We start from the raw sequence: 27,361 nt of genomic DNA on the forward strand, positions 1-27,361 counted from the left end.
GAGCGTATGCTCTCGAGATTATTGTGTCAGTTATTTTATAATTCAATTTTTTTCATGTACATATTTATACATCAGACTAAAATATACAACCTTTTATTTTAAAAAGCCCAAGGGGATAGTAACAATGGGAATACACATCACATATTAGTCCAAACATTACCAGAATCATCAGAAAAGCCACAGTTGTGTTCCAAAAATAATAAACTCTTCTAATTTTTCTATATACATATTTCATTTTTAAACTTTCATACGCTGAGTTGGTGTATCAGTATTAAATACTGTAGTACTTTCAAATGCTTAACACAATTTTGTCTTGTGATTTCTTGGAAAAATTCCATTGTTATAATTTTTTTCTTTTCAAAATAAAGTGTTATGTAATTTAAGTGGATACTATAAGAAGTTACATCATTGGTATTAAATTATTCGCACTTGATAATTTTACGTACAGAATTATATTTCTTAAACATTTAGAAGGCAATATAAAATAAGTCTATTGTACCTACAGTAGCATACTTAATAATCATAAGAACACAACTGTTTCTAACACATTGTGTACATACTTGTGTGGCACTTACATTTCAAGTACATTTTTTTTACATATACATAGGCATTACGAGAAAGCTTAGTTTTAACACAAACAAAGAAATTAGAAAAAAAAATTGGCTTTGGGTGACAAGGCAAATTTTTTAAGTCACTCTAAATTAGTTTCCTAGGCCCTAATTTTACATCTCATTGATGTCGTCTACAAAGTTCACGCTGATAGGCGGCAAGTGTGGAACGGACAGCTAGGTAGATTGTAATTTTTTTTTTCAGTTGCAACATATCTTGTACCTCAAGTGAGCTCTTTAGGTGCACTTTGTCGAGAATGGTACGTTAGAAACTGTCTGCACTTCAGCTGATGTCCTTTCAACAGTAAACAAGTGGTTTTTAAACCACAGTCTTTAGACAATACATTGTAACGGGCAGGTCTTGAACGTCGGGTGAAAGATGGACTTATAAGATGGACTCACAACCACATATGTAAAAGTACACCACGACTTCATTTATTCAGCAACTAGCTACAAGATATTTTGAGCTGAACACTTTTTTTATTAACATTAATCAGTGAAACTATCTTAGCAGTCTATAATTTTATAAAATAAACTCCATTCTAAAAACTGCGTAAAAGTACTAGTTCCTACCAATAATATTATGTACAATAGGCATAAAGTTACACTGAAAGAAGAAAAGCATTTGAAGTTGAACAAGAAACATTAAATAACAAAATTTTACATGTTGAATACAAGATATGCATGAAATATTTTTGTACAGATTATAACGGGCAGTAAAAATACAAATGATTTTCATTACCTTTCAATTTTTTAAATATGGCAGTACTTCTTGTATTCATAAGAATAATAACATTGCTTTCACAATAATTCTTGGAGGTGGATGAATTAAAATATATCTTATATATTTATATTGAGTCCTGTATTTCCAAAATTGAACATTTCCAAAAAAAAATCAAAATTATCTTTTTGAGAAAATTTATATTTACCTAACAGAAAATTTTTAATAACAAAAGCGGCCTTATCCAGTGTCATTTAATGTGCAGGTTAAAGGTTACTACCATATTTCAATCAAATTAATGAAAATTCCATAAAAAAATAAGAAAATATATAGTAGTTTCGGATAATGTCACATTTAAATTATTTATTCTATTACAAATAATACTACTGAGTTTTAAAATTTTTGTTTGGGGATTCTATTTCTACTGTTTTGTGCATATATCTAATGCTGAGCAAAATAAATAATTATTCCTATGACTAGTAAATGGATGAATTGTGAGCATGTGCAAATGAAATGATACCTTCACCTTACATCAACAAGAAAATTCAACAATAGCCCTTTCTCCCTTCTTAAAATATGCAGCTATAATATGCACACTAAATTTAAAACAATTATTTTATAACTATTTTTCTTATATTCATCTTTTAGAATTAACTTTTTAATATAGTTAAAGCATTACAAATAAAGATTTGTTTGAATATACTTATCCAACCCAAGCTTAAAGTTTTGATAACTTTTTTTTCTATTAGCTATTCATTTCCGTACCATGTGTTTTAGTTTTGTTTTCCCACGAAGCTATTGGTTATTCACATTAGAGTCTTTTCTTAATGTTAATATTTTACACTTATTACAATAAAGATTGATAAGTATATTTCTTTTTGTCTACATCTTTGTATTCTTGCTTGGGTCTTTTGGCAGTGTATTTTTCAAAATACATTTTTGTCAATCTTTATGATAATTTAAAAATACACTATTGTTTTTATGGATACTAATACAAATTTCAGTCTTGAAGACTAAGTTAAATAATAAAAAAATGTAATATGTATTAAATTAGGTTTTTTTTATATCCTTCTCCAAATTCACCATATTTAAAAGATAAGCATTTTTTATATATATTTCACATTGCAGTTTAATTTCATTGTTTCCATTAACTATTTGAATTTGAAACGTTAAATTAAATCCTAGTTCTGTGAGATATTTTTCACAAGAGAGACAGAAAATTTCATCTTTTGCTTAAAAAAAAAACTTATTTTATTTTTTTTACTTGATTGCATCACCAAGTTTTGGGTGGTATAGTTAGTTGATTAATTAGTATAAGATGATAGGATGCAACCCAACGTAGCCTGGGGAACTTCCTCTCAGGTTCTGATGTAACCGGAGGCTCTATTTACAATGCTGTGCATATGTTAGTTTTATTTTTAAAATTTCATTTATTAATAGAAACTGTTGAATTTTATGTATTTGTAACAATTTTTTTTTTCTCGTAAGAGACATGCTGCTATGTGAAGGTTTATGTAGGGTTTAATGTCATTTGTATTGATTCGTCGGAACAAGTCAACTGGCCAAAGATGAAGCTTTTTTTTATTTTTACTTTAGTATTTTTTTTTTTTTAATGTTGAGATTAAATTTTTGGTTTACGGTGGCCGCGGCGGCTGCCTGCCAATGCCGCCCCCTCTACGTCGGTGAACCAGGTGGAACTGCTACTGTGTCTGCTATCCTGCGGCTGGCGAGGGTGGCGCTCCTGGCGGCCGTTATGAGAAGGCCCTCGCCAGCAGCGCCAGCAGCGCCGCGCCCAGCGCCGGTGCCAGGCCCGCCGCCGCGTTGCACAGCTCGCCGTGGCACGAGCAGAACTGCACGCTCACGTCGTGCGTGCCCGTGCGCTGGTAGCAGTCCCTGCCCTCCCGCAGCGCCGACTCGTTCACGTAGCCGCATCCGCGCACCACGCGCACCTTGCCGTACACTGCCGGCAAGCACCGCGCCCCGTCACACATGGGGGGAGGGGGGGGGGGAGACTGCAATTTATTTAGTTGAGGAATATCCATCCCCTGAAAGAAAAAAAAAGCGGGGGGTGGGGGGGTCCTCCCCCGGGAGAAGTTGGGGTTTGAAGGTGCAAAAAGGTGGTTGTTAGGCATTTTTCTTTCCTAGATATTCTAATTATAGTTGGAGGCAATATATAATTTATTTTTTATAAAAAATATTTTCAGAGAACATATTTGTAAAAACACAGTGCTCACATTACCACAATTGGACTAAATGCACCATGCGCAACATATGGGTTGTATCACAGAAATCATATTTTTAATATAACTACGAAACTAAATATATTATTGTAGGGGACGAAATTGAAGACTTATTATTGGGGGGGGGGGGGGGGCGTGTCCCCCCCCCCCCGTCCCCCCGGTTGCGACGCCCATGACGGCGTCAAACATCGTGCATCACCACATTGTTTCACAACAGTGTCCACTATCAGGGGCGAACACCCTCCGAAATTATATATATTTTTAAAAAAAAGTGAGCGAGTATTTCAGAACTCAACAGTTTTGTTTGTAACATCTAACCTCGGCTACGAACAACATTACCGCTTACGTTGAGTAAAGTTACGAGTAAAAAAAAAAATATTTTTTTTGTTTGCCCTACTCCAGTTTGCAATTTTTCCTCTCGCTTACGCTGACTGTAGTATCGCATGTACTCTGCTCTTGATTTACCCATCCCCGTCAATTAAGAAGTTATTATTAAGGAGATTATTTATTTTATAATTTATTTATTATGAATCGATTTTAAAGGATTACTTAAGAAATTAAACAAAAAATTTAAAATGACATTATTTAAATTACAGAAACTATTTATTAATACTCTTTTTTGTACAATTACTTCCAGTAATGAATTTGTAGCATAATCTATGTATTAACGCTTTTTTTTTTTAGTACAACACCTAAAATAATTGAATTTATATAATATTTTAAGATATTATTTCACGACGAATTAGAAACGCCGCATGGCTATGCATCGCGCTGTTCAAGACTTCTCTTAGCTATGTCTTCTAGTGGCGTGGGAATGTTTGCGCTTGCTGATCGCTGCAGCATTGCGCGCTTCTCCCTGCATCCTGTCACACATTTCCGTCGCACGCACGAAATTACCCCCACCTAATGCTGTACACCAAGAGGTAAGATATTACAAGACAGAAATGTACACAAATCCAACATTCCCACCAACAAACGGAAAGAATTTAAAAGCAAATAGTGGGCAAAGTGGTACTCCCCCCCCCCCCCCACCAACCATCAAGAAATGAAATTCCGCGTACGCTCCTGAGCGTTATTAGCAACGGTTCATTCGAACTAACCATCGTCTGGCTGGTCGGGTTAATATTTCCGGCAGCGCTTTTGGGTGTTGCAGTGTGGTGCTGGTGGGCTAAAAAGTGAATTCATCTACTTCATACCATGCCGTCTCCTGACAATTCCTAACTCCGTATCTTGACCAGTGGTGGTGCAATTTCCCCCCCCCCCCCCCCTTGTACCCCTAGAACAAAAAAAATTGAAGTGATAACAAATAATTATCTACTCCAGGTCGGAACTTATCTTTGACATCGGCCACTGGTTTATTTAACTTCTGTTTACACAACATCAGAAGTGTGTAAGAATGTCCCTTCTACCGCGCGGGTGTGTGTGACATGCCGGGAGTCCAATTGTGTTATCACTTGCGTGGCTTCGCTCTAGCGCGCAGGTAGAGATACCCTTGTGTCTCTGGCGTGCTTCACCATGTGGTCGGCAGGTAGAAGGGTTATGCAGACAAATATATACCAGGGTTTCAGTTCCCCGGGATGCTACTAGCTGTTATTTTTGAAATTTTCAGATTCCTCTCCCCCCAAATTTAACTGCGAGTTAACCCATTTTAACTCAAAACCACCTGGTCATCCGTCCGTCCTCAATGTTACGTCCACCACTGATCTCGAACACAAATGACGAGCAGCTACGGGTGGAAGCTTTTATTTTGACGTGATAACGTCTTATAAATCGATGAACGCCGGCTGCACGCACGAAAAATTGTCACGTTCCGCCTGAGCCGAGGATGAAAGAACCGGCCAACCACCGTGCGAGAAAATATTCTATAATATAAAACAGGTTACGGCGGGCTTTTTAACTAATTGTTCGTGATTATATTTAAACAAAGTATTTAAATTAAATTTACAAACACTGTAAATAATATTTGAAAATTAAAAAGTTAGCAATTTTTCATCAATGTTTTCTTATGACGTTATCACGTTAAATTGTCCGTAAACCGACTTTACAGACAAACAACCCCCAACCCACCTTTTTTTTTTTTTTTTTTTTTTTTTTTTTTTTTTTTTTTTTTTTTTTTTTACCTAGAGGGTTGCAGAGGGATAAAACCCGAAGGTTTGATTTCATAAACTCGCAAGTAATTCTTGCCGTGTTCCTCGAATTATCTGTCCCCCCGGGCCTGCTACTGTTTCTCGACGGCCCTGGAACCCAGTGTTTCCGCGAATGAAGCGCTCGCCGCGGTGATAAACCCAGAGTTGCCTGTCAGACCTGAAGACAGTGCTCGTGCCCGCCATCTGTGGGTGCTGGTACCTGGTACCAGCATCAAGTCTACCGCATCTCCCAGGCGTGCGGCCATCGCACGGTTCGAAGGATGCCAGGAGAGGGGGAGCTACTTTCCCGCTGAAATAACTGCCACCTTCGATGCGAGGTGTTCTTTTTTTTAGAATCCATAGATGTCTGAGGCATTTTAAAGATCGGGTAAACCCACCTTTTGAGACAAACCTAACTCATTGGTTCTCAAAGTGGTTTCTGGTTGCATCTTATGGTATTCCAGAGAATTGTGTGTCCAAATATTTAAAAAAAAAATTATAGTTGCTCTTTTATACTGTACCTATAATAATTTATACCATTTTGTTGTTTTTTTTAAACGACTCTACAGGCTCATGTTTCTCAAAAACACAAGAATGAATGAATGTAAGGTATGTGTCATTTTATTTTTGTTTTGTTTAATTTGATATACCTAATTATTATGACACGTTATTCTCAGAAATTTTTATATTGTGATCCTGCAATTATTTGTAGGATTTGAAATGCACCCCGACTTCAGAAAAAATGAAAAACACCTTTCTAACGACTTAAATTTAAAATGAATAAGAGTGGTGGTTAAAATAAACCCAAAAAAGGAAATTAAGAAAGTGTAAAAGGGGTGGTGGGGGGGGGGGCTCTGGAACGCTGTGAACGGCGTGGCTATGATCACACGGCCGTCCCTACGACAATGCCTTGCAGCCCTTAATAAGCTTTCTGTGTCTGTCTCCAAGGTCCCCTTTTCTGCCGTGCTGCAGCTATCGATCATGGCAGCGAGCCAACATCGCCCCGCTTGCTCACGCGCGAGGTAACTCCCCTCTCCACCCCCCCCCCCCTCTATCAACCCCTTAACCCGAGAACCCCGTTACAACCCTGCAGTGCCGCGACCTCCCTGCCCCCTCCTTCGACCCACGTGACCGGGGCTACCAGGTAGGCCTCGGGTGCACAACTGGAAAAATTATAGTTTAAAAAACTAAAAAAAAAAAAAAAAAACACACACACACACACACTTTTATCAGTTACACGTTAATACGTTCGTAAATTATAGTTTTAAAATATGCGCTTTTGTCAGTAACAAACCAAATGAGCCCAAAATCGAGGGAAGCCTAAGATGTACATCAAGTTCTGTCCCTGCCCGAACACGCCCGAATATTCACCTTCGGCCAACCTCGGGTTCATTAATACATATTTATATTTCTCTGTTTATTTTAATGTAGCTATTCTAACCTAACTAACCGTCCATAGTGTTTTAAAGTTTTTTAATGTAGCTAACCTAACCGACCACTTTTAATATTTGAATTCATTTTTCCTGCGCAAAAATAATACAAATCCCAAGGTTGGCCGAAGGTGAATATTCGGGTGTGTTCGGGCAGGGACAGAACTTGATGTACATATTAGGCTTCTCCCAACTCGAGGGTATTTTACTAGAAGCCATTGAAGAGTACCACTATCTACCGCTTGGCCTTTATGATCATCGCAGTCGATGGTACCAAATTATTGCTTTGTCATCCATATTACATACATTTGCAAAGTTTCAAACCGATGGGACGATTAGAAGTATGTTAGATTCGACTTCCAAGATATGTTTACATAGTTCATTAATTACATGAAGCTAATGTAAGCGTGTTAATTAAAAATATAACAGTAACAGTTGGTAATTTTCACAATATTTGACCGCCATTTTTTCGAACCTTACTGATTCACAACTACGCATGGGAGACAGGTCGTACGCATAGCAGGGAAATAAATAAATTTTATTTATTTTACGGGCGTATGGCTCAAAAGCCAGTGAGAGCAGAGTAGGAAGCCATTTTGGCGGGACTAGAAAACTGTTTGTACCTATCAATCATATTGTGGCAAAGAATTGTCGAGATATTACCACGATCAAGTGTAATTCCTTCTTTAAAAACTAATTAATGCTATGTATTACTTATTAAAAGCCACATGCAATTAATGTAAATAAAAAATAAAAATGTTTCGTGGTTAGAATAAATTGTTAAAAAAAAATATTAACATAACCCTAATTATTTTATATGTTTAAAAACTGTGGTGTCTTTAAGGTTCGGTCTCACAACAGCATTACTATTAATCAAGGGATTATTCCGTGAATTTTATCAGAAAGTTCTCTTACAATAAATTGTTGTTGGTTCACAGATTTTCTCACCAGATATTTACTAAAATTTATTTTCATGCAAAATGATCCTAATAAAGAGCGCGTACGCAGAATATTTCAGGACGACGGAAAACTGCCATAATGGAAAACTACCATAATGTAAGAATTCCGCCTGGCCTCTTCGAAACAGGCGGAAAAGTACCATAACGGAAAACTCCCATAATGGAACGGAATTTTGCCATATTTATTTATACACTCCATTGAATGAGTACAACTGCTTTTCTCTCGAAGTAGCGTTTAGAATACGTCACTAGGTAGCGCTGTTAATCCCCTAGCTGTTTCTTAGGTTAACTAAATGGCCACAGATAGAACTTCTGGCGGTGATTTTCTGTATGTTCGTCATAAATCAACTCAACAGATCGGCACTAGTAGAAACAAATGTTTCCAAAAATTGGTTATATGAAGTATCACTGTATACTTATAAACACGATCTTTAAATAAATATGGTTTTTCCTTAAGGCACTATATCTCCTGTTTTGACGGGGTGCGACGGAAGACTGCCCTACTGGAAAACTACAATAATGAAATAATTCCGCCTGGGGGCGACGGAAAATTGTCATAATGGTAAACTACCATAGATTAAAACTCAACCATACAGTCCAAATACTCGAACGACATGAGTAAATTATGTATGTTGTCTTAGAAAGAATTTGTAGAAATAAGCAGCATACAAAGTCTTGTGATTCTAATTCGTGTGTTAACTCCAGGTCACTAGTTGAAATGAAATGCAATCTAGTGACCGAAAATCACAATTCCTTGACAACCGACGGTTAAGAAAGTAAAATATTGGATGATTTATATCATAAGTTTAAAATGCCACGACAGATTGTCATCAGGTGTATAGCCATCTATAGTAGGCTACTGAGGTGGCAATTCAACTGATTTTATTTTACGTCTTGTCTATCAAAAGAACGATAAAATAAACTTAAGCATGAATGATTTCACAAAAAAATATGTTTATGTTACTTTATCATTATAATACCCACATTATGTTTCTGATGGGATGTTGGGGTTCAATTTTCGCGGGCTGACTTCATCACGACCTTACTTCTTAATGGCTGTGGTGTTATTTTTGTCGTGTCGGGGCTGTCACAGGATATTGTGATTCCATAATTATGTTTTTAGCGTGTGCTGAGAAAACCACTAGAAGAGTATTTTAACATATAGATCTAAAGAAAAACAATTGCCATTAAGTATAGAAAAGAAAATCACATTTCCAACCTGAGAACTGTGAATACGGAATATTTGTTATACTTTAGTTGAGAACGATTCACGTTTGTTGTTTCAGTTTTATTGATTAAGTAGTTGTGAAATTAGGCCTATATTTTAGCTGCGTCAATGACTACGAAATCATTTAGAAATACTCAAATGAGCTGGTTAAGTGAAAACATTTCGGAATATTTATATATGAAAGCATTGAAGCCATTTTTATGTATTTCCGATATTATATTTCTTCTTATTCTAAAATGATTGCTTGTCTGTGAACACATTAATAGCGAGGTCAATGCAGACGGCCAAACACAACGCCACAGCAGAGCGACAATGTGAAAGGAATTAGCCATGTCCTACAGTAAGGAAGCATCCTACTAATTTTCTAGAATTATTTCAAGAATCAGCAGAAAAAATCGGTGGAACTGTATCGGGACTCGCGGCCATTGGTTTCGCGTGAAACGTCTATGTCAGGGAGTCGCTTTTAGTGTAATGGTTTAAAATAAAAACAATAAGAACGAGACAGTGACTACTAAAAGTTTTCATTCTAAACAGACACTAAATGGTAGTTTACTATTCATTTCAATTAATATTCGACGAAAATTTTATTTAATTTTGGCTTGTGATATGTGAAATGAGATATCGAACATTAATTATTTTTTTTTGGTGTACTTACAATTTGTACTGCCCAGTGTTGTCGGTTCTCTATACACAAACACGCGAATCACCGTGCTATCACGTCTGAGTCGTGAACTACACTGAACAGAATTATTTTCCTAAACCTAAATTAAAACTAAGTGTACCTATTTGGTAGGTCTAGGTAGGAAAGACTCTTAAGTGTCTCAGGCCGAAGCCTAGATAGTTAGGAAAATCTTAAAGCAAGATGATACAGACATTTTAGTCTGTTCTGGTACCTATAGGTTCGCTGTTAATTTTAAGACTTTAAGACGATATGACAATGGCCAGCCGGGATTTGAACCTATGTTCTCTGGAATATGAATCTTGTTTCTTATGACTCGGTTCATAAACTTCGATAGTGTATCTTTTCTCATCTTCAGATTGCCTTGTATTGATGCCCCATGCTACAGGCGTGAGTGTACGATCATTGCATAACAGTACAAATACATAGTTTCAGACTAGAGTACTTCATGTAGGCTATCACCACATTTCTTGAAAAATTGACATCTAATATATATTATAAATACAACTACTATTTTTTTTCTTTCAAAAATTACAGTCACCACAGTTTTAATTGACGTGTTTTGAGTATATCGTTTACTAGTGCGTGTAACTACATGTGATTTTGTTTACACATTTACCATGGGTTTAGCCAGTATTTGTGAAAGGGGAGGGCAGAAGCCAGTCCCTCCTCCGGAAACTCGTTTACAAAGATAATGATTGAAAATACATTTTTAGGCTAGTTGACGATCCCTTAAGCTGGACTCCCAATCATCCGTTTCATCCGTCCGTCACCCGTCCATCCGTCAATTTCGGTCCGTTATTTCTCTCGGCAATTATTACCGACTCTCAACCATCCGCCATCCGCCCATCCGTCACTATTCTAAAATATGTGCTACAACTTTCCGCCATATACTTTCTCAATTGTAGTTAACTTTTGGTGAAAATAATTTACTTGGGATAATTAACTTTTTCTTTTTATGAATGTGATAATAAGTTTACAGGCGGGAACCGTGCTTTGACAAATGGATTAAACTAGTGCCATCTTAAAAATAACATTAGTCATGCCAGCAATAAATAAAATTATGCTTCTTTTATTACTGCGTCAAAGGAAACAGAAAGAAGCTATTTCTATCCAGGCTTTTTCCCTCAGTTGCTTATCCCGATAGTCTTTGCTATAAATATTATACAAATGCTCCCTTTCCCGGACGTAATTTATCAGCATTTCTTCCGAAAAGCTCATTCTCATAAGCAATCTTTACCGTTATTATGACAATAATAATCGGTCAATACGACACACCCTTCTATATATTGCAAATTAAAAAAATCGAACACTGTTTTCGGAAAGTCGTATTGAAGACGATCGACTTAACAAGGCGGTGGACCATCCGTTGGTCAAAACGTCAAAAGCTAAAGCTTGGCAAGGTTTTGACGGACGGACGGGTGACGGACGGATGAAACGGATGATTGGGAGTCCAGCTTTACGTGCTTTATGAAATTCCTGCCATTGTAAGTTTTGTAAAATAAAATTCTTTGTCTAAACTAATCTGGCAACTATACTTCCCCCCCCCCTTTTTTTTACTACGCTCTTGACACTTATTGTTACAGAAACAGGTTCCTCTTCTGAGTAAGCTTCTATGCACTAATACCTGTGCCTTGTTAACAGAAGTGTAAACTAATATACACATAAAACAAACAAAACACAAATCTGTTTGAAGAAAGTCACTATCTATGTATGTGAATTTCTACAAACTCAGTGTAGTTCATTAAATAAAATTTCAACTGACAAACAACATTTTAAATAATGGGACAATTAATTCAAGATGTATTTTTGGACATACGCCATTACTCATTAAACTATAATTATGTCATGACAAACCTCGGTCTGTTTGTGCCGTAAGAAGTGAATATATCTATTTTCCGAAACGTCGCAACTGTTCTCTTAGGAATCATATAGGCCCTACTGTGTTAGTCTGCGCTATCATCGTTATGGTATTCAAAATATCTGGGGTTTTTTCCCCGCTCAATTGTTGCTTGCGGTGTTCGACTGTGCTGTCGTCACTGTTTACACACATCGCTGGGTTTACCTGTGCGTCTCTGTATAGCCGTTGTTTTTTTCAATTTTTATCTGTTAAGTTTCATCGTTGAGTTATTCTGTTTGCCGTTGTGCACCGGAAATTTTCTTTGTTAATGGAACAGAAATATTCAAATCTTACATATTTGTTAATTTGTACATTTAATTACATGAAAATAACTGTATCACTACAAAATAGTGTTACCATTTATGCTTTGTGTTGCCCCATTACCTCCAATATTTAAAGATATTTGCAAACAGTTGTTTTAATAGCTTTCCAGTATTATCTGCGCATATTAAGCACGGTAAAAGAAAAGAAAGCTAAAAGTGATATAAAAAAAATTTAACTTTTCTGTGGCTTTAAAACCAAATAAATAAAATGTTTATACAATAACTTCATGATTGCAAGCAATTACCTATTTTAACTAAACACACTTTTTTTAATATCTAACATGTATTTTAAAATAACTTTACCATCGACAGTGCAAGCTTACATTTCTTTTACTAGTCTATATATTCTATATAATTATTGTACAGCGGGACTATAAGTTTGTTTGCAGGAAATCAACTAAAACATTGCCAGACTAGTTATACAAATTATATTTCACTGTTATAAAATTACATAATTCATGCTCAACGAACAACATAAGAACACATAAATTTGTTTGTTACCGAGGTTAGATGTTACTGCACGTACTGCACGTGTTAAAGGCCCGTCTACAATAGCAATGTCCTAAACTGTGTCCGAAGGACACTCGTCGCTGATTGGTCCACGTGACCCTCTGACGTCATGCGTCAAGTGGGCGAAGGTCCGAACCTACCTGGTCCGAAGACATTCGTCAATTTGAACTTTTTGTCCTAACCTGTGTACTTCGGACACAGAAAAAGAACAGAACACTCACGATATTTGAATTTCCGGTTCCCGTTTGAAAACGTGTTGTTTGTTTTTGTTACTGAAGACAATGGAAGGTGTTGTAAGTCAAGAAGAGCAAGACGACATTTAAATTGGTGCTGTCCGATTGTTGTGATAAGAGTTCATTTTTTTTAGCATTTACATTTGCCACTTTGCCTTACTGAATAAATATATAAAATTGAACTCCCACAACTTTCAAAAGTTCAATCTCAAACTACAAAGCATCAAAACAATAACCAAAAACATTTGGTTTGGCACATTTACTGCGCTCTGGTAGCAACGTTAGAAATTAATACATTCGGACATCGGACATCGCAATTGTGGACAGGCCAGTTTTCGGTGAGACAATGTGACGTCACTCACATTCGGATAAGGATACGGACCACGCACAGGTTCGGACTATTGTAGTATTGTAGACGGGCTCTTAATGACACGAAACTACAGTAAACTCGTGGAATAACATCATGTAAGTGTTCAAGTTAACAGACCTCTCTGTATTACGATAGCATTTATTGTATAACCTATAGTAAAAAAAAAACTAATTTAATTAATCAGAATTATCACATAGTAAGTAATTACATTAAACGTGGTGTCCTCTTTTAAGACCTTCGGAGTTATATTGGATGCCTAGGAACACATGAAGATCTTTAGGTCTTATTAAATTTATAACTTTCTCTGCGTCAACTAATTTTAATTAGAATAGAATTGAAAGTATGCAGAAAAAGTTCTTAAATTAATATTTTAAAATTTCAGGCGTTTAAATTATTTTGAATATGCTACATTCCTATATAAACTATTTGCATTTTATATTTATTATACGTTCAATCAGTGATGGACTTTTTTTTATATACATTTTATTTCTATTTTTGTTGGTTCAGATTTGATATTTCGGTTTGGATTAAGAATTCCAAATTGCAATTACAGAATTAGTGACACTTTTAAAACCATTAGAATCTATAAAATGTGTAAAATAATTATAACTCTTTTTGAATAATCTAGAAACATTCATTGTTAAAAACCTTAAGCAAAAAGTTATTTTAAAATGTGTAATCTACATATTTATTTTGTATACACCATTTTAGTTTCTGTATAAGATTTTTGTGATAACCAAAGTAACCAATTAGTTAACATGAACTTTATCAATCTTTATCTATCTGTGTGTTGTGTTGTTTCGTGTTTTGTCGCAAAGTTATTGATATGTATGAGTGTATGTCTTGTGTTAATGTATTTTTTGTTGTTATTGTATGTGTCATAATTCGTTTAAAGGTGCTATAAGGCACATAAAACTGAATTTCAATTTGATCTGATAGTTTTAATGAAAAATAATAATATTCTACGAATAGTATTTTTTTATTTCCTAATATAAAAAAATACTTAAATTTGAGTAGAGTTTATTTTTGAAAGACAGCAAGCCTGTGCAAAGCCCACTGACATTCGATGTACGAGCATATGTCTCCCCTAGAGCGCCTGTGCTGCTTGACCTGTTCCTTCTACACTACACAAAAATATTTTCCTCGCATTTCAGCATAAAAAAATATATTTTGTAGACTTTAAATAATTTAATATGGATATTAAAAACCTTAATATCTGAGTTTTTTGTATTCTATCACCCTAATAATGAAAACATTTTATAAGAAAACCTTTGAATATTTGTGTTGGATTTGTATTCATTAAATAATGATCTACAATTATTTTAGTTATTCCAGTGTGGAAAAATGTAAAATCTATGAAGCTAGTTACATTAAGATTTTACGAGTAATGCCGTTTTCCGCATTCCGTAGAATGTATAAAAAAAATTGGCAGAATTCACCTTTGTCCTTTAAAGTTATGGCAGTTTTCCATTATGGTACTTTTCCGTCGCCTCCGTCGAAACAGGAGAAAAAGTGCCATAGTGGAAAACTACAATTTTTTTATACAAATAGTCGTGATAAGAATACAGTGCTGCGCCCTATAACACATTTTTGGAAACATTTGTTACTACAAGTGCGCGATCTATGCGCTGATTTGTGATTGCAACTATGACAGTCAGAAGCGTTATCTGTAGGCTTTAAAGTTAACTTGAGAAACAGCTAGAGGGTTGACAGCGCTACCTACCGAGTATTCTTTAGACTACTTCGAGAGCAATGCTGCTGTACTCATTCCATGGAGTGTATAAGAAAATATGGCAGTTTTCCGTTATAGTACTTTTTCGCCTTTTTCGAAGAGGCTTGGCGGAATACTGTCATTGTGGTAGTTTTCCAGTACGGCAGTCTTCCGCTCCCCCAATTTTTCAAGGGGAGGGCGGATATAACCAATTTGCCCTCTGCAGAGATTAGGAAAGGATAAAGATGGAGCATTAGCCGTCATACATGAAGCTATTTCCCTCTCCCCCACCCCTCATTTTCACATACCAATATAGCCGACATTTGTTTATATTTGTATCAGCTGTTCTAGTCCACTTTTATTAACGAGTGTAGTTAAGCTGTTCGGAAGAAAATATGATCAAAATATTATTGGTTAATATGTTTTATATATATTTAAAGTCCAAAACGAATCTTCATAATAAAAAGTAATGATATGAGTTGACATTTTTCTCCAATTTAACCTGCAATACAGGTAAATACAGCTGATAAATGTGTAAACAAACGGCCGTCATATTGGTGCGTGAAGTATAGGCTACTGAACAACCCCCCCCCCCTTCCTAATTGGCTTCACCGCCGTTGTCTAGGATCGGACTTTATGCTCCATCTGTGTATTTCCCTAATTTCTGCTTTTAAATTTATTCCTTTTGTTTGTGTGACGAGATTTGGCGTTTCCGTGCGAGATTGCGTGGGCTCGCCGCCGTGGCGTCTGTTCGGCGCGGCGCTCACCTTTCTGGGTGATCTTCCTGCACATGGTGGCCTCGACGTTGTGGATATGCGTCAGCTTGGGCCTGGCGTTGCAGTCGCCGGCGCCCAGCGAGTACGGGTCGAAGGGGTCGCCGCAGCGGGGGTCGTACGCCGAGTTGCACTGGTAGCACGAGATGCCCAGCCCTGGAACAGCGAGCACGCGCCTCAGCCACTATCAGGGCTGCCAACTCATACTGCGAGCGAGTCTCTCAGTACTCGCCAGAGATGTGTAGCATCTAACCTCTGGAACGAGCATATTCATGTGTCATCGTGTTGCAAATACACTTATAATACGAAAACTCGGCCATTTAGGAAGGGGGAGGGGAAGTGGTCGATACCCGTCGTTTTCACGCCCGACGTCGTTGCTAAGTCTTTGTTAAGGGGTTATGTCATAACATAGAAAGACACAGCTTAGATGTGCATAACTTGGAAACACATAATATATAGTTTTCTATGTTACATCTGTTCTAAGTTACGAGGTTCAAACTTACGACAGTTCTAAATTATGTGATTAGGCGTTTTGTGTTTCTACGTGTTACATGTTTATATGTAAGGTGTACGTGTTTCTAACTTATGACTTTTATAGTTATGTGAATCTTCTAAGTTGTGTGCTAATAAGCTATGTGTGAATTCCTTTTTAGGACATCAAACAGTAAGGAGATATTATAAATTGGGGGGAGAGGAATTAATGTAGTCCAAGGCGAAATTTTTGAGCTCCTAGCTTGAAAAGTGCCATTTCGTTTTGCCGTCACCCGGCCTCTGTAGAAGGCCCGGGAAGTACCTGACGGGCGCTACGGGCGTCGCGGTGCTGCTGTTGTCCGGGGTGCGCCAGGCTAGTGAGACACTAGGCCGTTGAGGTGGGTTGTGGGTACTCTGCCCCCGTGTGCCCCGCCAGGTACGTGACTTGAAGTCTACCCTGAAATCCCCTGAGGCCGCTCGGCCGTGTGGAGGACGGGGTGGCACGAAATAACTGTACGCAACACCGGTTACGTTGATTTACGTTTATGCTAATGCGCTATGCGGCGTCTGAGCCGTTGTACAGTACAGGAACATACGTTACTTACAGAACAACACACGACACTAATCTCACACAATGAACTCGCCGCGGCAGTCTCGCGTGACGCGGTTACGAGTGTTCTGGAGACGGCCAGTACCGAGAGTCTTAGGGTGGCTCAGTGAGCGTGACCTTAAATTACACTTACTTGGGGTTGCAGCCGGTAGGCGCATGCGCGGCGGTTTATGAAAAGCGTGTTGGCTGGAGTCGGCCAGTGCCGTGCGTAGCGTGGTCCGCGACGTGGTGCGGAACCACTAACGAAGGCGGTCGGGATAAGCCCGGGCCCGCAAAATACACGCCGAGTCGACGTGAGCAGCGGTGAAATAAAAGAAAAGTTTTAGGTATTAAAATGAATGCAGAACAACCGGTTGGTGAAACAAAGTGGAAGGCTGCTCACGGACACACGTCTTGATCCGGCGCGGAGTGCTTGGAGACTGCCGAACATGGCCTTCTCGCAAGGAAAGGAAACTTTCCCTTCTTTGTGAGTCGGCGCCAAAAAACCTATATTAACTTAATTTACTCATAAGTTAAAACACGTTCCAGGTGCCCAATTAAAAAGTAGCACCTGGTAATTGGGTGTTTAAGGCTTAACAATGGCGCTTAATGTATTTAGTTATTTAAATTGTGACATCAAGTTGGCGACTGTAAATTTACTAACATATTGTCCCACTGTGAATTGTTTTAGAGGGATTTCTCCTAGTCTGACTCGATCATTGTCACGGGAACTTTAATTAAGGCCAGTGGCCACGGTGAATGTTAATAAGGTTTGTTGTCTGCTCCGTGCGTGCGGTGCTCGCACGGAGTGGCTACGACGCACTTGTTTCATGTCGGGTAGTTAGAAATTCTTTCCTAATGGCTTTTCCCTTAATTGAATTATGGGTTCGAGCCCCCGGGGTTCCGTGCCCTTAAGTTTCTTTACGTCTATTGGGGTCACGCCCGTGGCGCTCGCCTGACTCATTCCCGCTGGCCTGGGGGTGCACTCCGAAAATGGGATCGGGTACTAACGGTGCGGAGCAAGGGCTTAGAGGCCATGGTCGGTACGACGTCATTTTTAATAAAAGTTCTGATGTTGTGACAGTTTGTGCGGTTAGAGACAGGAAAACTTCGCCGATGCATTTTACGACAGGATAGAATTCAAAAATATTTTTACTTAATTGTTACGTTTTCGCTTGGCCTAAGATTCATGAGGTGAATTTATGCGTCACTTTTGATCCTGCCACCAAAGAAGTACCGAATCAGGAGCAGCCTACTCGGACTGTCACCAACTATCAGCCAAACGGTTGGGAGGAACCTGTCATTTTGCTTGAACTCGTGCATTGTTGCAGTCTCTTGCTGTTTCCGAATACATAGACAAAGTTTGTCCTTCGCCGTAGCAGCCTTAACGAAATGATACTTTAGCCTGCAGTCTGCATTCAGACGAAACTGTCCCCTGGAAGGATGTCCAATTTATTTTGACACTAACACAAACAATCTGATATTATCAACAAAGAAAAACATTTTCTGTGTTTTTAACTATTTACACACATACTATTTTAAAGCAAGTTTCAATTCTAACAAGTTTAGGTTAGAGAAGCTTACAATCCTAAGGAATGAGAGTCACGCCCGAACAGTTCCGAAATTCCCCAACGTTATTGCAAGGATTTATATATTTTCATTTTATTTAGATAATCTTACCTAACCTAACCTACCCTCCCGGAAAAAAATTAAAGTTACTATAATTGATTATACTGACCGAACCTAACCTAACATAACTTCGTAACTGTTCGGGTTCTGGTTGTGGCTTTCATCCCAGTGAACTGTATGGTATGCGTCAATGGGATAAGCATTAATGGGTGTAAACAGCAGTTGGCGGGTTAAGCAATAGACTACCCTCGAAGCTCTCACACACGATCACATGGATTTAGGTCTACAAGCCTACAGTATCAATACTCATCAGTGCCCGAACCGTGAAGGTGTAAATGAGAAGAGGAGTGATGGATCTTTTACATGTCCTACTTCGGAGAACCTAATAGGGCATGGGTTCCAAGAACCGGGAAATAGAGATACGCCATTTCCAATCGCGGCATGGATTATAACAGTCGAACAGCTACGTCGAGAGGTTGAGGAGACCCATCCCAACATCGAAAACACCGAACAGCCGTCAGCCCGCCGTTTTACCCCAGGGTTACCAACAGTGCTTGCCCCTACCGGGGTTCCAGGCAGTACCGACACGGGCCCACACCTATCACATCCCTGGGACCCCTGGGTCACCCAGTTGCTCGTGATCCAGCCGAGGACACCCGCCCTTACTAGCTCATCAGGCTAGTACCCGAGCATTGAGTAGCTCAACACTTACACTCCTCAGAGTGTGCTACAAGTTTAGTAGCACGCACGATCAGTCCGAACTGACAGTTCGGTCCAAACTGAGCACCTTGACTGGTCGTGTGGCGCAGAGGACCTCAATTCAGTCCAAGCCATCAGGTCGGGCTGATTAGTCCGAACTGGGAGCTGGACGATTTTAACATTGTGCGAAATTCCACCTCTAAGGAATTTGTTAGTAGGAAAATAAATATACTGGAAACTTTGCGAAAACACTACATGCATTGAATAGAAAGCATTCAAAACATTTTGGCAGTATGAAATATGCAACAATGTTTAATCAATCCATTTGGAATATCTGATAACATATATGGTACTTTGTACATAACGTTTCCAGAATGTTCCAAAAGTTTCCGGAATTTTCCATTTGCACCTGTAGGCCGACTTAATGGGATTTTTTTATTACCTTCCGGCCTCAGATTTTGTCCATTAAAACTAAAGACACTTAGAATTTCCTTTTAAAAAGGAAAATGTTTTGGACGTCAACTTTTTTTTTTTTAAATTTTCAAGACCTCATTTCAAACATCTGGTACCATCGCATGCTTATTGTCGAAACCGAATGGTTGCAAATGGGAAAAGGAAATCAGTCAACCCATAGTACTGCATAGCTAATCAGGACCAAGAGTTTCAATCAGTTATTTATTTAATAAAACGTATTAAGAGGGTTTACAATAACTTTGAACAGCTTTGCTGTGTCTACTTAAGGAGTTTTTTTTCTCGTTCTTCAAACCATATTTTATTCCACCCTTTGATATAAATGTTGGTGCTATCGTAAAACCTCTCAAAAAAATTTGTTACTACTATTCAGAGGTTTAATATTTTCAAAATAATGCCAATTTTTTTCAAATTAAGAACGTTATAGTGATATTTCAGTTTTTTTTTCCCTTCAAAAAAACATTCCGCAAGTCTGTCCTCTTGCTCATATTTTGCCCATTAACGAACGCCACTGAAATTTCCCAACTCTATGTATTCTATGTACCAGTTTGGAAGTGAGTTTTGCATAATTACTGCAGTTATCGTGTCCACTCACACATACATACAAACACACACAAACTTTTGAGTCGACGACGGTTTTATGGGGTATTAAGGACTACGAAACGAAAAAAGATATAGAAACTATCTGGAAGTCGCGGCATCTGCCTAAAACACGATAACCACTAATGCGAGGCAGGCAATGCTGAAGTTGCAGCTGTGGACAACGATGGTTGTCATTGATGTGGTTCGTTGCGTACCGTTGCGTTGCGGCGGTTCCGTTAATTAGCTGACGTGCGGCGCGGGCCCCGAAGAATCGATCTCATCGGGGCGATGCGGGGAACAATGCCTCGAACGAGGTCAACTGCCTCCGCGCACGACACGGCCCTTGGTTCAAGCAAGCGAGGGGTCATCGACGTAGCCGCTTCATCGTGGGAAGCCTATACGATTCATTGACCCCAGATCTGTTCCGAACACATCCGATGTTCGCCGCTAGCAATTTCGCGGTCTTATTAAAAATTGGTTGTTGTAAAGTCGGTTTACGGACGATAGTTTAACGTGACAACGTCATAAAAAACATCTATGAAATGATTGCATACTTTATGAATAAAATTGAATCATTTTTATTTTAATAATAAAAGAATAAATACTTGAAATTATAATAGTAATCAGATTTTTAAAATGCAAGAATAATTAACCTTTATTGCCGAAACTGTTGTTGTAATAAGCAATGAAAACCACATTAACTTTTCACTTCCCTTATAAACAGTCGAGTGGAAGAGAGATAGATGCGACGCAAGCGTATAATGAGCGTAACGGGACACTTTTTCGTGCGTGCAGCCGGCGTTCATCGATTTATTAGACGTTGTCACGTCAAAACAAAAATTCCTTGAATTCATACAATAATAGAGTATTTGAATTTTACGGTCCTAACCCAACCAATCTTTCATTTTAAGTACGATCATCTATACCAGCGGTTCCCAATTTTTTTTTCAGCCAGGGAACCCTATGATCGACTATTCTTTTGGCAGAACCCCAACCCATTCAAAAGAAGTTATTAGACAATAACTGTGCTTGCTTCATGTGACATTCGTCCTGACTCACGGAACCTCTGTGACCCTGCCACGGGAACACCTGATCTAGACGTGTGTTACCCTCCAGGGAAAATAAAAATTAATAAAGAACGAATTATTGCAAGAATTTTAATACTCAAACAACTATTTTAAGTATAATCTATATAACTGGCCTAGCATAACCATGCCTGTAACAAAAGCAAGAAAACTACTGTAGTTTTTTTCAAATAGCAAGTCTTAAAGATAACACTTATTCTTCAATTTAAAACTGTAAAACTGAAGGAAAAAAACTGTTATTAGGTCTTTTTCCTGACAATTAAAGTTTTTCCACTAAAAACGTGTTAAATTAGAAAAAAAAATTATATAAAGAGTAATTTGCTTTCACCGCGCGATAGTTTAGTAATTTAAAAGGTGGTTTGTGTGTGATGAAAAAATAAATCGTAGCGTCTGCATATTTAAATTGTTTTAGGAACTCTTACATTCAAGTATACAAAGTGGAAACGCAAGCCGAAACAGCAAGAAGTTGAAAGTTTTCCGATGCTTGCGTCGCGCTTTTACGTCTTGCGTAGTTTTTTATAAACTGGAAACCCGGTCTTGCAACCGAAAAAAAAAAAATAAGATCCGAAGATGCGCCAATGCGGATTATCAGGGGTTCTGGCTCAGGGCTAGTGAATAGTAGTCTACACCCCCCCCCCCCTTCCACAATCCACAAGGGGTTGTTAGGAGTTAGGACCTTTCAGAGCCTCAGGGCGTTGCGTGCTGAGGCATAGTGCTCACCCCGAGCAGCAACCCCCACCAGTGGAGCATGCAGGAACTATTCATAGGAAGGAGCCATAATGTTTATAACAAATATTTCTTCTCGGCATCTTCTGAGCTATTAAAAATATGTACTTTTAATCAAATTACATGATCCACTCAATACATATAATTGTTTTATGTTTATTAAAATCTCATTAATATAGTGCATACATAATTGTCTGCTCTGTTTTTGATACAAAATGTTAAACATTTCGTGGATAGAACTGCATTGTGGGAGACCTCGCTGATGAGATGGCGGTCCGTACAGAGCACCGAAGATCCTCCTGTTCGTCCACTGGCCGTTTGAATGTGGCGCTTTTTACACAAGAAACTATGGCTACAACGTGGATCTTATGAGGAGGAATGCTGAAATTAAGGACGGGAAACTTTCTTTCCTAAATGTTCGAGTCTCCACAAAGAAACTGCAAACCGGAAACCGACACATACAGGCCACTACCGGCACTTCGATTCGAACCATTCAACAGGTACCAAATCAAGCACTATTAATACTATAACTAACCGAACTGCAGTAATTAGTTCCAATGAGAAATCAGTTACTGATGACCAGGGGCGCAACAACTAAATTTCCAAAAGGGGGGGGGGGGCAATATACCTTTTTATAAAGAATCATCGATTCCCCCTATTGAAGCGGGGGGTCCGGGGGTCCTCCCCCGGGAAAATTTGTATTTCAAGGTGGAAAATGGTGCTATTTAAGCAGTTTTATTATCTAAAAATTGATTACACAGCATTTTCTTTCCCCCCGTTTGCCTCCACTTCAAGGTTACAGACCCGGGGGGGGGGGGGAGGAAAATACCCTTGCCCCCCCCCCCCCTGCTGTTGCGCCCCTGCTGATGACCAAAATAACCTTAAAGATGACCTTCTAGAAATAGCTACCCACCTGCATAAAAAAACACATTACAACCCACAAGTCCCCCATCTTCAACAAATTCTGCCGAAAAACCAATGGTGGTACTGCAGCGGTCAGGTCCCGCTACTTTCAAACAGCGCGCTGAAGGGCTTATTAAATTTTGTTTTTCATTTAGGGCACTTCGTTGATAGGCTGAGGGAGCGATCTCCGGGGGAAAATAATGTAAGTTCAAGTTATTTCTGGGAGTCAGGCGGTGACACTACTCATAATGTAGTTTGCGAACTTTAAATTTATTTTGTCTTTTCTAAATTCTCTTTCGGTCGCCACCTCAAAAATTACGTCTGGATATAATGTTTTGTCCGTGGGATGTGAACGATTCTTTTTGGAAATTCATTATTTTGACTATTCTGCCCCGCGAGGTCGACTCGTTTGCAATTGTTCTAGTCTTAGAATTATTCTCTTTTAGAATTAATAAGCCATTGTACGCTTATTATTTATTTGTAACCGTTCCTACGTTATCTATTTATTAAGTATGGTATCAATATTCACGTTTACCGTTTATTTGTCAGCATAGTTATGGGCCTAGTCCCATTCAATTGAGCGTGATAGGGCTTGATTTCCTATCGTACTGCTTGCACTTCAATGTATGTTTATGGGGATTACTACATTAGCTTAACAGGATATGTTAACCTTTCACAGATAGTTTAAATGTTTTATTATTTCCGTGTTGCTGTATTTAAATAATGTACTCCTTTGTTCTTGTACGCAAACGTACGGTAATAATTAAGTGAAACATCTTTGTTAATCCGTAATGTGTAGGAAATTGTAATTTCTACTTGTTATTAGGAATTTCTGCGCCCCTATTCTGTTGTCCCGCGCGCATACACACGCGTGCAAGTTTTGTAATTCTTATTGAAGCTTATAAATAGTTGTTTTTCTCTAGGGCTGTTTGCACGTCTATAAGTATTTGTTATTGAGAAGTGCATTAATTAAATGTATCCTGATATCATTTACTTTTTTTGAATCTCAGGTTCCTTGTGTGTTCACCTTTAAACGCACCTAAAATACACGATCCGTGCTGAATATTTAAATTCAGCCCCTCCCCGTTACCCCTTGATATCTTGTCCTGGCAGTTGAAAGCCATGTCCAGGATCCGCTTAGTTATGGCCTTGTAAAGGCTTTCAGTACATTGGCCTATGTCAGTAACCTTTTTAATAAATAAAAAAAGGAAACAAGAACAGTTTTCAAATCAAATTCTTCAAAGTATGATCACCAGAGTAAAACCCACCACAGACAAGTTTCAATGTCAGAATTGTGTTTATCAGGTCCACTGCGAATGTGGATCCACATACAATGGAGAAACTGGCTGAGCCCTTGCCCCACGCATTAAATAACACAAAAACAATATAAAGAAGGGCGAAACTCAAAAATCTAGACTTGCAGAACACGCCTGGGCCAAAGTCCTAAAATACACTGGGACAATGCTTCTCCACTCATGCAAGAAGAACAACGAATAAAAAGGAAATAAAAAATCAGCATTTATTGTCAGCAATAACAACGGTATTAATCAACAAAGTATTGAACTAAAAATATATATAGATACCTTTAATTAAAACTAAAACTAACTTACTGCAAAAAAACTGTAGCCTAACAACTTCCATCTAAGCAAGACACCAGCCAATAACATCAGCTCTTAGGTGCACAGCCAATCAGAGCACTGCTTGTCTGTCATTGGCCGCGCAAGGAGAGGGTAACATCGTAACTGTTATCTTCAGAACCCTATTGTGTTCATCTTAACCCCTCAAAACAAGTACTGTTAAGTATGCTATTTATTTCTGTTTTTCTTCTTTCTATTATATATATTGTATACTAATTTTATATGTTTTATACTAACATACTTAACCAACGCTGTCTTAGTCATACTAGGGAATCCAACCAGGCGAATTATTACTTGGGTGGTGGTAGGCATTGACAGTAATTAATTTAGTGTAGTTAAACTCAATACTAGGATTAATATAGCCACAGGGTAAATTATTACCACATTGGTAAAAAGGGAAAAAAAGAAAAATAACAAAAATATCATCATAATAATAAAAATTAACAAAATAATAATAATGTAGGTTAATTTAGTATAGCTGAGGCAACTAGCCAACCACCCACATAAGGTGGAAGGTCGATGGGAAAACCTAAACATATTGTTACGAAACGTGAGCAGGGCCGCGGCGCGCGTGGGTTCGGAGTTAGCTGGCGGCCCCGCACGGCCACTGACGTCACGTGGCCGCCGCAACGTGAGACATGCCGCACGCGCCTGGAGGATTACAAGGGTCGTCGCTCCCCCCCCCCTCCCTCCTTCTGTCTGCTCCCCACGCGGCGCTCTGCCTCGGCGCCGGTACCTGACACGTGGCAGCTGTGGGAGTTCCGCGGACCGTCGCGCGAGCTGCCGACGCCTTTATCGATAATTCAGACGTCGGGGCGACGCGGGATGACGCGACTGGCCCCAGCCGCGCTCGTCACTTCTAGAAGTGACGCCTGGGCCTATATAAGCCCAGGACGCCGGCCTCCGAGAGAGTTTTTCCGGGGCGATAGTACCGCGGGTGCGGTGGGAGTCCCCGGGGCGGCGAAGTCCCTGGGTGAAGGTACCGGGGCGAAGAATTTTTCTGGGGCTAGAGTTTCCCGACGATAGAGTCGTGGGTGCGGCGGAGTTTCGGGGCGATAGTGCTGCGGGTACGGGAAAGTTCCTGTGCGAGGAGTTCCTCGGCGAGAGTCCCGAGCGAAGTCCCGAACGAAACGTCGAGTGGTATCCTCGGCGAAGGGAAGTGCGACGGCGGCGGCGGAGTCCCGCGGCGGAGACCCACGAGGGGTGCTGCGGCGAGAGTTGCGCCAGAGGTGCGGCCCAGCGAGGCGTGTGGTGTGTAAAATCCGAGTGACTGGGACATAAACATTTTTAAGTGTAATTGATTATTAGGCATTTTAGAAGATAATTTGTTAGTTAGGTAAATATTGTCAGTCAATAAAACTGTGTAGTAATATCTTTAATTGGGCTATCCATTTACGAATCCAGCAGTTTTCCCACGACGATTATTTTATTTTAATAATTTGTAACAATATACAAGAAGGCATAAGTCATTACTAAGAACAGGTAGAATTTCACATCCAATTCCCTTAGGCAGGAGGTAAAGGTCCATGCGGATCAGGTACTCCACAACAAATTGCAAAGAGTCTCTGGGCGGCACTCAATAGAGAGCTGGTCCGGAGGCTCAAGCAGAGAAAAGAAAAAAAATGTGTTCATCTATGTTGTCGTCGTTTTGGAGTCTAGAATACATGTTTTGTCACATCGCTGGGTTCAGCCCGTGTATCTCTGTATTGTCGTTCAGTTGTCCGCGTTATCTGTTTGGTATCATCGTTGGGATCGTCTTTCGCTGGGTTGTCCAAGGACGTTTTTGTATTTATGTACTGTTTTTGTTGCTACTGTCTCGTTCTTAGCCTATTGTTCCCGTATGTGCTTTGATATATATATATATATATATATATATATAAACTTATTCCTTCTGTGAATTTTTCTGGGCTGTTTATGGTTTTAAATTTTTGACAGCGGCTGATTTTAGTAGGTTTTTGCATGTTCATTTATTTGTATATTCATGTTCATTTCTTCTTTGATCGTTATTGAGGTTTTGTTGTGAAATACAGTGCAACCAGCAATGGCGTATGTCCAAAATAAATTTCTTTAGTCCATCTTCCCATGTTAAGGGCGTGCCTCCCATTTCAGCTCAAGATTTTATATTTACAGTAATTACAGATAAACTTGTAGACTTTTTCAATTGTTTAACATTCACGAAATGAAAATTTTATACTGCGCATACTTTTTTGCATAATTAGCTGCCAAAGTTACTTTTTAAAATTTTTTTGGGTTGTACAAATATGAGGATTGAATTTATTGCAGAACTGAAACTTTTTAGGTTTAACTGTAATGCCACTGGCTACTTCAAGAAATGGTTTGAATTTCTTTCAAAAGATATTAATTAATTTTACCTGACATTTCAAAATTCTGAAATTTGTTACAATTTCGACAGCCAAGAAACATGAAATGAGTTTTTGTGATAGAAATACAAACCATATCATGAAGTAGTCAGTGGCATTGCAGTTAAAACTAAAAAGTTTCAATTCTGCAATAAATTAAATTATCCCTATTTGTACAACCCAAAAACGTTAAAAATGTAACTTTGGCGGCTAATTATGCAAAAAGTAAGCTCTATATATATATTTCATTTCGTGAAAGTTAAACACTTGTTAAAGTCTAAAACTTGCTAAAACTTGATCAGTGATGAATATAAATATATAATCATGACCTGAAATGGGAGTCAAGGAACGAACGGAGCAGGTGTCGTGGCAACGTGACGTAACAGGCCGGTTGCCGG

At 38.7% G+C, this 27,361-nt stretch overlaps 1 protein-coding gene across 1 annotated transcript in view; it reads right to left on the minus strand.

The window, feature by feature from the left end:
- Positions 1-794: 794 nt before the first annotated feature.
- Positions 795-27,361, minus strand: part of LOC134528307 (uncharacterized) — a 70,867-nt gene continuing 44,300 nt past the window's right edge. The window contains exons 2-3 of the mRNA XM_063361818.1: positions 15,806-15,967; positions 795-3,289 (exon numbers count right to left, since the gene is read on the minus strand). Coding sequence (XP_063217888.1) covers positions 3,081-3,289; positions 15,806-15,967 — 371 coding nt within the window. The 3' untranslated portion in view covers positions 795-3,080. The remainder of the gene's footprint in view (positions 3,290-15,805; positions 15,968-27,361) is intronic.

Source organism: Bacillus rossius, chromosome 1 (genome assembly GCF_032445375.1).
Source record: "Bacillus rossius redtenbacheri isolate Brsri chromosome 1, Brsri_v3, whole genome shotgun sequence".
NCBI lineage: Eukaryota > Metazoa > Arthropoda > Insecta > Phasmatodea > Bacillidae > Bacillus > Bacillus rossius.